We start from the raw sequence: 12,629 nt of genomic DNA, 5'->3' as shown, positions 1-12,629 counted from the left end.
ACTATGGGCACCTCTGGCCTCCATCTCAGCTGTTTGTCGTTGATGTTCCTCAACTCTAGCAGCCATAAGAATTTGCTCCAAACTTAATGGTTTCTCTCAAAATGTATCGTCTGAATGAATCTGACAGACATCCATCAATAACTCAGTGACATCTAGCTTCTTCATCAATGAATTCACTCAACATACAGTGTTTGATGAGTGTAAGTCTCTCAGCAAATTTGGCAATTTTTTTGCCAGCTTTCTGTCATTGCGGACTGAAAAATATCTTTCGTAATTGGCATTCGGCATTGGATTAAACTTGACTTTATTGTATGTGACTTCATCAGTTCACAGCAGTTTCTTTATTACCTGTTCAACTTCTTCACTGGCAAGACTTGTATTGTATATGACAATCTTCTTGTGTGTTTCTTCCAGTGCATCAATTAAATCATGAAACATTACTATCCAGGTAGTCCATCTGTTACCAATATTTAGCTTTTTAGTATTACGAAGGAGGTGCTGGTTTCAGAAAAACAGCAGCGCCTCATCTTGTCCTCTTTTCAGCAGCCACTGAAAAAGTCTACTTTTCTGAATGCCGATCGTCATTTGCAGTCGAGTCTGACATGATTCAACACCTTCTTAAACACAACGCACTTACTTCAACTAGAGATGTAGCATATGGTGCTGATGCTGGATGGCTCTCTTTACTCAGTGTGATCATATTGTCTGTATGTTTGATAATCACGGCCTCTAATGTTTCTCTGCCATTCTCTGCTTCTCCTCACAGCATTCTTTTACACCTGGTTGTCGCTGCTCATTTCTTTTTACATATGTGGTTGTAACTGCCTTTCAACATTTCTGTGTCTGAGAAATGTTTACTTTCTTAGCATGTCATTTGACTCGGCGGACACCGTGTTCTGTACCTGATCATCGCTGACTTTAGCGTTGTCATTCTGTATGATTCATAGGTCAGTGTTACGTAGTGGTGCAGTACCTCTTTCACGGCCTTACTAGAAGGTTTCCGGCTAACGATGAATAAACTTCTCAGTGAGGCTTTTGTTATCTTCAAATGCTTCACACTGGCAGGTGTGGCGCTTTGACTCCACACATGCTAAACATCGATCTTTACTTTGAGAAACGCGTGACAGGCATGAGCAGTTTGCTGGACCACAGCAAACTCTCTGGGAGAGCACTGTGGATCTTCGGGTAATGCATCTCTAACTCATCACCAGTTATAGCATCCTCCCCAGCCTGGGTACTCATAAATGAATATACCACCACTAAGCTTGGTATTGCACATCTATGTTCCACTGCATGTAACTCTAAACTCAACATTCTAAACATCAACTCTATTCGTCACACCAGAACACTTACGTCACAGTTCTACGGAGTTCATCAGGAACTAAATGGGCCCCCACATCTTAACGCACAAGGCACTACAATTCTGTGCATGAAAAACTTCTTGGATTCATGTAAGAAATCTCTGGCTCTAGTTTAAAAAAATATCTGAGTTGGTACAGTTTCCATTGTGCATGCCAATTCAGGAAGCCTTTAACCATGGAAAATTGGAAAAAATATTATTCCTCAAAAGGTAAGGTACATGTACACTAACATAAGTCGGATGAGCATAAATAAACAGCAGTATGTTGCATAGTAAACATAAAAAAAGACGCTAACATTATACAACATCCAAACAAAAGAAAAAAGGAGAAAGGAGAGTTATGAGAGAAAGAGAACATGCAAGATGAGGGAACATTGTGAGAGGTAGAAAAGGGTGAGAGGAAGGATGGCATATAAGGTAGTTCCCTGGGATATTAGATTGGTGAATTTTCTTTTATATATAAAAATGTAATAACATTTATTTGAAATAAAAAATATGTTATTCTTAAAAAAGTTACTTGACATTGGTATGTTTTTCTTGGTTGTTGGTCTTTATGATATGCTCACCCAGTGGCGTTAATAATCCTCACTTTAGAGGCTGAAGAGAGGGGTAGCCATTGCACCCAATAGCCTTGTTTGCAATCTGTGGGCCGCTTAAGGTCTTCTCTGCATGTCTTTCGATTCCTAAGTCTGCACTCTGCAGAGAAAGACTGCTATGTGAGCCACGTTCGATGAAGGAGGAAGAAATGAAGAAAAAATCTAAAAAGGAAATACAGCAGCAAACAGAGCTATGGGGAAGAAAAAGGTAAGAAAACAACAATGTTAAGTACGAAACTGGAAAAGAAGGATGAAGGAAGAAAGGGTCAAATGTGAAAGGTAGAAAATATGGACGAAAGGCAAGGTAAAAGGAAAAGTGGAAGGGAGGTAAGGTGAAAAGAACAAAGGGAGATAGGGTGCAATGCTGGATGGTAGAAAGGATGAAAGAAAGGATATATTGAGGTGTGAAAGGAACAGTTGTAAGGATGGAAGAAAGGGTGGAAGGATGTATTGATAGGTTGATGGAAGGATTTACAGACAGGTAAAAGGATGAACGGATAGAACAGTAAAAGGATGGATTATTAACGTGTTATCAAAAGATCATTGGAAGAACGACTGCATGTATGGATGGATGGAAAGGTGAAAGAATGGACAGGTGAAAGGATGAATGGATAGGACAGAAACAGGATGGATGATCGACTTGTGAACTAAATGATAAATGGATGGATGGATAGATAGGAAGTAGAAAAGATGAGTGGGTAAAAGGATGGCTGACAGGATGGATGGATGACAAGATGGATGGATGGAAGGATGGATGGATGGAAAGGTGAAAGAATGGATGAGTAAAAGGATGGAAAGGTGAAAGGATGAATGGATGGAACAGTGAGAGGATGGATAATTGAAATGTGAACTAAATGCTAAATGGATGAATGGATAGAAAGAGGAAAACATTCATGGGTGAAAGAATGGATGGATAAAAGGATGGAAGGAAAAGAGGATGAACGAGTGAAGGGACTGGTCTAAGAATGTTGGACTTACTTTCTTTGTTCATTTGGTGTTATCAGAAGTTTAGTTCGAATTGGGGAGTATGTTAATTTTCTGGTTACCCCTTGTGCTCACACACATATTATTGTACTATTTTCATGAGGATAAGGTTAGTATGCAGGAGAGAATGACTTTTGCTATGACACAAATTGTTATGTTTTTCAGCATATAAAGGTGAGCAAATAATGCTTTTATCCCAGGTTTCCCAACCTGTATTCAGGTTACAGAAAGTGGTAGAATCTATGCTAGTGACATATATTTGTATTCCATGATCCTCTAGTTTAAAAAAACATCCAAGGTTGGTAGAGTTAGACACAAGTGCTGGCTCAACATGTGCCAACTACTTTAGTTTTCCCCTCAAGCAAATTCTTATGAAAAAGTCAGTTTCAATGGTTGAGGTTTTGGCCATTCCAGTCTAGTGTGTTATGTTCATCTACTAGAGTGGAACACAGGATGGACTTTTGCAATTGGCCACAAACCTTCATCTTTTCTGGCCCGCAAGTCTAGAAATGCATTTTTTTACTTTTCAAATGAACTCAACACTATGCATTTTGCATTTGAACTGATTCAGCTGTTTCCCAGAATTAGAAAAGCCTTAGCAGCGGGTTAGAGTCTGCACCCAAGCAAAAGGAACATTACAAAAGGAACATTTGATGACTAGTATAACCGGGGACCGAAGCAAATTGAGAATTGTGGGAGCCAGTAGGGTAGGGAATATCTGAAAAAGCATGGGAGCTTGGTGGCTGATCCTATTCGTTTGCATAAGATTTACAATATCTGAGAAGTTGAAGCAAATGGATTTACTAACATGAGGCCATAACACACAATAAGCACTGCAAAATATAAATTGAGATTACCGTAGCAAAGGAAGAGTTAACAAGGCGAAAGTTTTCATTGATGAGACGAAGTAAGGCAAGAAACTCTTTATCCTCATATTCAAAACGATTCCCAAAGACAACTGAACAAATTATGTTGGAGACCGTTCGACTGAAAAAGTAGGTGGGGTCAAAAGGTTGACCTGGAAAAAACAAGAAAACAAAATTGTTAATTGTTTTCACATAATTTCATCAGAGGTTAACAAAATGAAATGACTGAGGCCACTTGACTAAGTTTGCTACATCTTTCATGTTAAACTTGATCTATACTTCTTAGGAATCTAAATATGGTCCTCAAAGTAGTGTAATGAATAAATCACTGTTGTTTTAACCCTCCCCATTAAATATCACCAATGGCTGGTGTTAACAAATTCGCGTATTCTTTTTATTTCATGTTTCTATATGGTCCACAATCGCTGGAAGGCAACTGGAGTTTTACAAGCTGGATGTGAGATTGAAAAAAAGAGCACTACATCTAATTTTTAGCAGAAGATTAGTATTGGTCATTAAAAAGGAATTAAATAAATTGTTCTGTTTAATCTGAAGGAGAGCAGGGTAGGGGTTAGGGGGCAAAGAAAAGTCCTACAGGAAGGGATTTCCAACCTATTTGGTATTCACATCAAGATGCCCGATTCATAGTGTTTAATTTCCGCACATTTCGAGTTCTAAATTGTATATTTTTATTCATTAGTTTATTAAGGCAATACTCTCATAAATTACTTACAAAAGAATAGAACATTACATACATACAATCAAGTAAATTAATAAAACACAATGATATATTATATCATTTTATCAGATAACATTTTATTGCACAACACATCAAAATACGGCATCTCTGCTAGACTTTGTTGATCATATGCTTGAAACAATATCACATTTTAAAACTGCAGGCTTAGTTAAAACCTTTGAATACCAAGTAAAAATGTACAATGTAGTGAAATATCCTTAAGCATACATTTTCTTCCAATTGAAAAACCACGGTACCCTCTACTACACATTAACAAAAGGTTGATAAAAATAATAAGAATTAAGACCAATGTGTAATTTAAAAATCACACTTCTCATTCTATGATTGGATAATTTATCTAGATATGGGATTTTCTCGCCTTCAGTGAGTGAGTGTTAAATACCCTTAATACTGCCTGCTTAACATTTACATAATCAATATCTCTTAGCTGTGATACAATTGCGGGCCAAGATTTCAGCTCAAACTTCGTGCGCGATAAAGGGGCTTCCAAGTTTACAAAGACAACATCATGATTCTCTTTTATGGTGGACAAACATTTCCTTACTGTTTTTAATTTTATAATTCATATACACAATAAATAGATATTTTCTTACTGGTAAATAGCAACAATATATTCCAATATCAACGTTTTTTACGAAGCTAGTTCCAACCATGGATTAGTTGCACTCAAGTCTTCAGAATTGAAGCATCGCTCCTCTTGGGAGTGCAAACAACTATTTCAAGCACCACTCCTTACACCTGTTCCAAGCCGAGAAAGTCATTCAGACATAATAAGTCTCTAGATCATAAAGTACCTGGGGTAGGACCTTCGCATGATGTTCCTTCATTAACAATATCATAAAATGCCCACCATAGTTACTATTACATTTACATAAACCTTGCTGTTGACATGCCTCTCATTTCTCATAATCTTACATTTGAATTTGTATCAAATTTAACACCTATGCATGTATAGTTGCTCACCTCCCTAAGTTAGACATTCTTTTAAAACAAGTACAGTTGCACCTCTTTACACCAAAGGCTAGAGCTTTTATTTTATCTAATTTACTACTGCTTTTGCCTGCAGTACTAATCAAATGCCTGCAGCTTTCCTTGAAAACCAATTTGCTTTCGATACATTAAAACCAGATCATCACCATACAGCTAGCACGGAATGTAAATCGCGCCTAGTTTTGGCAAGCATAAATTTACACCAACAAACACTGTAGTTAAACGGACTTACAATAGAGAGTAAGGTAGGGGCTAATACACATCTCTGCCATAGCCGATTTTCATCCAATAAGAAGCCTTCATTATCTATTCCTACCGTAGACAGTTATCAAAGTAACTGACTCAAAATTGGCAATAAAACAAACTAGATGGGCATTTTCAACAGCTTTTCCCATTTAATATTGCAATCTACCAAGTCAAATGCTGCTCTAAACTCTGTGAAACACCAACCATACACCAAATAAATTTTCCTTTTTGGTCAATTGCTTTCTTTACTAAGCCCATAAGCTTAAACAGTGGTTGATAGTTGCATAACCCTCTATAACTGTTCCAATGGGAGTAGGCCTTTTACTCCTACTGAATGTTTTAGCTTTTCTAAAAAAATACTTTAACGGCTATATCAATTAAGCTAATTAGAGAGTCATGTCTATGGCAGCGCAGTATTGCCCATTTTTTAATATTTGCCTCATTATTGCACCTGTCCAAAAAGAGAGAATTCTTTTTCTTTCTTTATGTTTTATAATCAGAAAAACAACACAACATTCATCATCACAATACAAACAGATTAATTTCAACAAGAAAAATGACCAATGTTGTTAAACCCAGAGGATTACCAAAGAATATCCTAACAGATATAAAAAAACGAAATATTTAAATACATGTCATCAAATCCCGTTCCCTGCCACCCCACTGAAAAATATCCCCAATCCAATTCCCTTAGCTTGCGAAAAAGTCCATAATTTGCAGAATTTTTCTTGTGGTGCCCAGAGAGTATATTCTCTCTTTCTCTTGCTTATGACCTTGTCCCCAGGGGGCTGCCATGGACATCCTTAAAGGAACTTGGGGTCCAATGTGCCCTTCTTGCCCAGATAATTAGCCTCCACCAGGACAATTATGCCTAGGTTTGCTGGGGTCCAGGAGGGAAACTGACTGATAGAATCCCAATAAACAGGAGAGTGAGGCAAGGGTGCATCCTGGCCCCAACCCTCTTTTCCCTATCCATCAACAAAGTAGTGGAGGCTCTTGTACAAGGGAACATAGATGCACCTAATTGGACGAGGCCAGGGTGCCTGCATTCTTTTTCGCTGATGACACCCTATTAATCTCTCAAAATTCGATGGGCCTTCAAAAGCTGTTACTAAATTTTATTGCTTTTTGCTAAGGGCCTTTAGATTTATATCTCAAAAAACAAATTTATGACAGTCAGACCACAAAAAACATTAAAGAATGCTTTGTCTCTGGGTAATGAACAACTAGGACAAATCTCCAGATTTGAGTATTTGGGCATAATGCTTGATAACAGATTATCATGGTTGCCACATGTAGGGAAGAGAACTGTGATCCAACATCAAGACTCAGCTATTTAAAGGACATTCCACAGAACAGTTACACAAGCCTTGCAGCCTTTAAGAGAAAGACCATCTATAAACCAAGCCAATTCAACCCTATTTATAATAGGAGAGATACTACAACATTTTAAAAAATATTCTAAAATGATAATATCAATTTTCATCCTTAGAGGTGTATAATGTCTCGGTTCTAGGGTATTTCCCAGAGCTAAGAGTATTTCTTACACTCTGCTCATGAGTCTGCCAGGCCAAAAGCATCCCTGAAAAGTCACACTCTTCATATATTTTTTGCAGATAAGTAGAGTTTGTTTTCACATAATTCTTAATAAAATAAAACTCCTGAAGAGCCAATTGTGCTTTGCTATTCTCTTTTAATTCCAACCTCATAAATTCCGTATACTTATCATTAATTTGGCTATCCAATTAAACTCTATCCTTTTTCAATACTTTAAAATGATCTGTATCCAGATTTCAAAAAAGCTTGCACAGAACATTTCATGGCCTCCCATACCATGCTAGTTGATGCTGTACTCTTATTTAAAACAAAACTTACAATTTCCACTTACCATGCTCCAATCCTGCTCTCATCCTCCAAAATAATTTTATTAATCACCTATCTTTGTCGTTTGGGTACCCATTCTCTCCTTAATATCCAAAGCTCTAGAGCAGAATGATCAGAAAACCCATTCAGTATCATATTTACATGTTTAAACCTAGCTATGAATGAGGCCAAAAAGAAATCACTACAAATTGAAGTTCTGTATCTACCAGAGAAGCAAGTAAACTCCTTTCTTTCTGAAAACGCTGTTCTCCAGAGACAAGTTAGTCCATAAATTCTTATAAACTCCACAAGGACTTTCACTGTTTTAGGATTGTGTTCCTTCTTATTGCTCGTCTTATTGTCAAACCCTGGCTTTAGCAGGAAAATTCAAATCATGTCCTATAATGATTTCCCCTTCAACTGTGGCTAATGATTGATACAGCCTACAAAAAGGACCTGGATCATCCTTAACGGGTTCACTGACATTTACTGATCTCAATTGAATTGAGTTTATCAAACAGTTCACCCAGCAACATCGTCCTCCAGTATTGGCATGCCATGTATTTATATTAATGTAACATTCTCGTTAATATAAATCGCTACCCCTCTGTGTGCCATACCACCTGAGGAAAATCATTTAACCCCACCAAAGCTTTAAACATAAGAAACATGTTTAACACATTGGAGGGAATATGGGTTTCTTGCAGGGAAATCGCAATCAGATTATGCCCCTTAATCCAGGTTTCTACTGTCTGCTTTTTCCTTCAATTATTCAACTCATTAACATTAAATGAAAACGCTGTCACCATAACCTCCATTTCACAAAATCCATAAAGATATTAACTTGCGACATACTAATATTTGTCTAATAACTTCCTCTGTGCAAATCCACAAACAAACGCACCTGGTCGTAAATCATCCGCTCTCTTACAAATACAATCAATCTGCTCTCAAATAAATACAAGAAAGAGAAAAGTGCATAAGTCTAAAGTGCATCGTATTTTGGCAGCAATAACCCCAAAGCAAAGCCACTTACCTGACTGATACCACTTACCTGACGGATACGCAGCCGAAAGGGTTAATCTTATAAAGTGCTTAAAGTGTAGACCCCTAGGTCTCCTCTCGGGCTAGTAAAGTCAAAGGGGCTCATTACGATGACGGGTGGACTTGGGCCGCCTGCCACTGTATCGGTGATGGGGTCCGACCGCTTGTTTGCGGCAGTCCCACATATACAATTATAATGGGCCCGCCACCACTGCGGTCGGATTCCGCACCTTTAACATTGTGGCGGTGGCTGATGACAGCAGCACAGCCGCGATTTTAAAAAGAGCAAGTTGTGTATTTCACTGCACTATGTGGCAGGCACTACACTGTGCCTGTTACTTGGTGCAGTGAAATGTAGGGTGGTACCATGGGTACCCCCCACAGTGCACCCACACCTACCGCAACACAAGGGGGGGCCACAATTGGCCCCTGAAGACATTCTCTGTCAGCCTTTCGATGGCAGTTCAACCGCCACGGAAAGGCTGGCTTCCAGCAGCATCATAATTGCGCAAGTGGAGTCTGCTAGGCTCCGCCGCAATTGTGAGCATTCTGACCGCTCCAACAGGCAATCGTGATGATTGCTACCGGTGGAAAAGCGGCAGACAGACTTTCGATCCGCCGCGATACCCACTGCCATCACAATGTGGTGGGGGGTAGATCTCATGACAATGGCGGAACAATCACCACTGCCGGCCTGGTGTTGGATATTTTTCCGCCATCGTAATGAGCCCCAAAGTCTTTTTCCAAAATCTTATAATAAAAAAATATATATTTTACCACCTTTCTTCTCAATGCACACATCAACACCCACAATCCTCCACCCACCCCCCCTTGCCACAGCAGTAGAAACATCTTTCCTCCCACCCCAAGAACCCTCCCCTATAACCTGGGGAAACCAACACCATGACAGGGTGTTATCAATATCCAATTTCCGGCAGAGATCCTAGCCCCCTTAAATAGCGCCCACATTCCTCCTTACATCAAGCCCACTCAGTGTTAAACACCCATTGTTTCTAAGTTTTAATACTTAAAACAGAACAAGTGACCCTAAAACTCCCCACAGCTCAAACAGGAAGGGACTCTCGATTTATCTCAGCCTAGAAGGCTAGCGCCTCTACTGTCCAAGAAAACAGACAAAAACATTCTTTATGCAATACTTTCAACTCTGCCATTTGCATTATATAGGCAGGCCCCTGCTGTTTAAAATGGCACAATCATTCTCTTAAATTCCCTTCAACGCTAACCTGTTTCAAAAGTCATATCGAAGACCAGCCGAAAAGTAATTATTTTCCATAGCAAATGATTCTTCCTTGATGGTTTTAAGCAGTTTTTTTCTTTAATCTGATGGCCCTCAAAGTTAACTAAGATAGTACGCGGGTATTTAGCTTTCGACTGATAGTCAAATCCTATGAAAATTCTTGTAGGACATTAACAGAGACACCACACATGCAATTGGTCCCACACTGTCTTCCTTACTTTCGGGAACCCCAACGATTGTGAGGTTTGATTGTCTAGAATTGTTCTCCAGTTGATCCAGCTTTTTAAAAAGGAGCTTAATCTATTTCTCAAAGTGCAACTGGAGAAGAAAAATTGACCTGTCCAAGAAAACCATCTAAACCATGGTTTAAGCATACTCACCCACAAATCAATATTCAATCACCATAGGTAAATATATCTATCAGTTGAAAATCACACAGGTAAACCACAGGTGCAAGGGGGAACCTAGAAGAACTTAATAGATCACTCAAAATGTCTTCCACGATACTTCAGGGACATGGCACCAAAGTGACAACTTGTTTTTCAACCCATGGGCCAATAACTTCCAATATCCCCTCCTATCTTTAGTATTTACAACTGAAGACGTTCAACCTCAAAATTTACTAAAATACTCTTCTATTTTGAGAAAATAAACATTCCTGTTCTTATTTGCAGCCCAAATATAACTTATCCTTGCGATTATTAACCCTTTTTGAATTGATATAAATGTTCCTTAAATACTCTTTTGAGCTTGACAAAAGAAGTCAAACCAACATTTTTCCTGAGTTATCGGTACTTGCTCCTTCATTTAAACCTGGCAGAACACTTTACCTCAACCTTCAAACATGCCTCCGCTTCTTCAATCATTCTGAATCATCACCCACCAGTTACCACTGTTTTATAATAATACTTTTCAGAGTGACCTATGCTTGAAAGTGCATTAATTGTAAATATGGTCATTATCAATACCATTGTTAAAATCCATGGAAAATGAACATTCACAGATAAAGCCTTTTACCTCCAAGAAGTGAAGTTAACCTGGGTATAACCTGAAGGGGGAAATGATCCCTCCCATCCAGGGTTAATATTTTAAAGTCACATGCCGAATCAAAGCACCCTAAATGACAGGATACAACTGGACGCCATGTCGGAATGTCTGTGCAGCAGAAGAGTCCCCTCAGAAATACCCATGTAAGCAAAATAATTCAAAAGAGGCCAGTCAGTTGTGCATCCTTCATATCATCTGTTAATTTTGGAAATACCTGTAGGTTAAAGTCCCCTAAGAATAAAACTCCAGTATAAGAAGAAGATTAATTCTCCTAATTTAGTGGTCGATTAGGATGGCGGACGGACCCCGAGGTGGAGGGACCGTCCGCAGGGGCAGCGGCGTTCCCTCCATTGGGATAAGGATGTGACCGCCACCCTGGCGGTCACATCCTGTATATTTAACATTGTGGCGGGTGCTGCTTTAAGCAGCACCCGCCGCAAGGTTAAATATGCATGCTTTGCATTTGCATGCACAAAGCGGCAGGCACCGCGTGGTGCCTGCCTCTTTGTACATGCAAATGCAGGGGGGTACTATAGGTACCCCCCATGTGCACCCCCCACCTCCCGACACCCTGGGGGCCCGCAAGGGCCCCCCAGAAGCTAATGACCACATGCTTTTCCACGGCGGAAAACCCACTGCGGAAAAACATGTTTACAAACCCATCGTAATTTGGCTGGCGGTGTCTTGCAGACACCGCCAACAAATTGCGGCCAACACCTGCAGATCAGCGGCGGACGGACCTGCCGTCCGCCGCTGCTCCCACTGCTATCATAATCTGGCGGTGGGTGTTTTGCAGGTCCGCAGCGGTGAATTCGCATCCTCCGGGCCGGCGGTGGCTTCCACCGGCCCGGAGGATGCGGATTCACCGCAATCATAATCGACCCCTTGGTTTTAGACTCTCTTAAGCCTCCAAATGTAATTCTTGTTGAAAATACACATTTGGAATTATTAGACCCAATATTCCTTGTTTATTGGCATATAGATCTTAATATCATCTACATTCCTGTCAATTGTTGATTAAACTAAGGAGAGCAACCCCCTGGGGATACGAACACTGGATTTTTACATGCATGCAAAAACAATGTGATAAATCCATCTATATCCGGATCTTCTCACAACCGTGTCTCTTGAAATGCTAATGTATCTTATTTGGCTAGAACCTCCTCCAGGTTACCCTTTCTTAGTACACCATTAGCCCATGAATATTCAAGAAGGTTGAAAGAAAAGTTTACCTGCTTGTTAACATCACTTTTTTTCTCCACACCATCCAGTTGACACATCTTTATCAAGGTATGCAAATCTATTTGAGGGCACTGGATACAAATACTGGCAAGGGGGACTATTTAGTGTGACTATTATTCTGAGATCATCAACTATTCCTAGAATATCTTCAATATCAACCCTGAGCATCTTTCTAGATCTAGACTAGTAGCATGCTTTCCTGCGAGTAAAACTTGATTATTCCATAAACCATTATGTTTAGGCAATCCATTTATGTGCATGGCAGGGAATTTTAACCCCAGGTACTCCATCTACCTCTAGCTATGCAATCTTCTGTTATTATTCTATAATCAATTCTTTTACTTAAGCACAGTGGAAGATGGCCTTCATAACT

The 12,629-nt window shown here is 39.5% G+C and overlaps 1 protein-coding gene across 1 annotated transcript in view; it reads right to left on the bottom strand.

Annotated features, from left to right (window-relative positions):
- Positions 1-12,629, bottom strand: part of LOC147692391 (cytochrome P450 2G1-like) — a 475,560-nt gene that overhangs the window by 254,857 nt on the left and 208,074 nt on the right. The window contains exon 4 of the mRNA XM_086938613.1: positions 3,798-3,958. Coding sequence (XP_086794739.1) covers positions 3,798-3,958 — 161 coding nt within the window. The remainder of the gene's footprint in view (positions 1-3,797; positions 3,959-12,629) is intronic.

Source organism: Lissotriton vulgaris, chromosome 9 (assembly GCF_964263255.1).
Source record: "Lissotriton vulgaris chromosome 9, aLisVul1.2, whole genome shotgun sequence".
Lineage (NCBI taxonomy): Eukaryota > Metazoa > Chordata > Amphibia > Caudata > Salamandridae > Lissotriton > Lissotriton vulgaris.
This window is presented reverse-complemented; position numbering and strand designations above follow the sequence as displayed.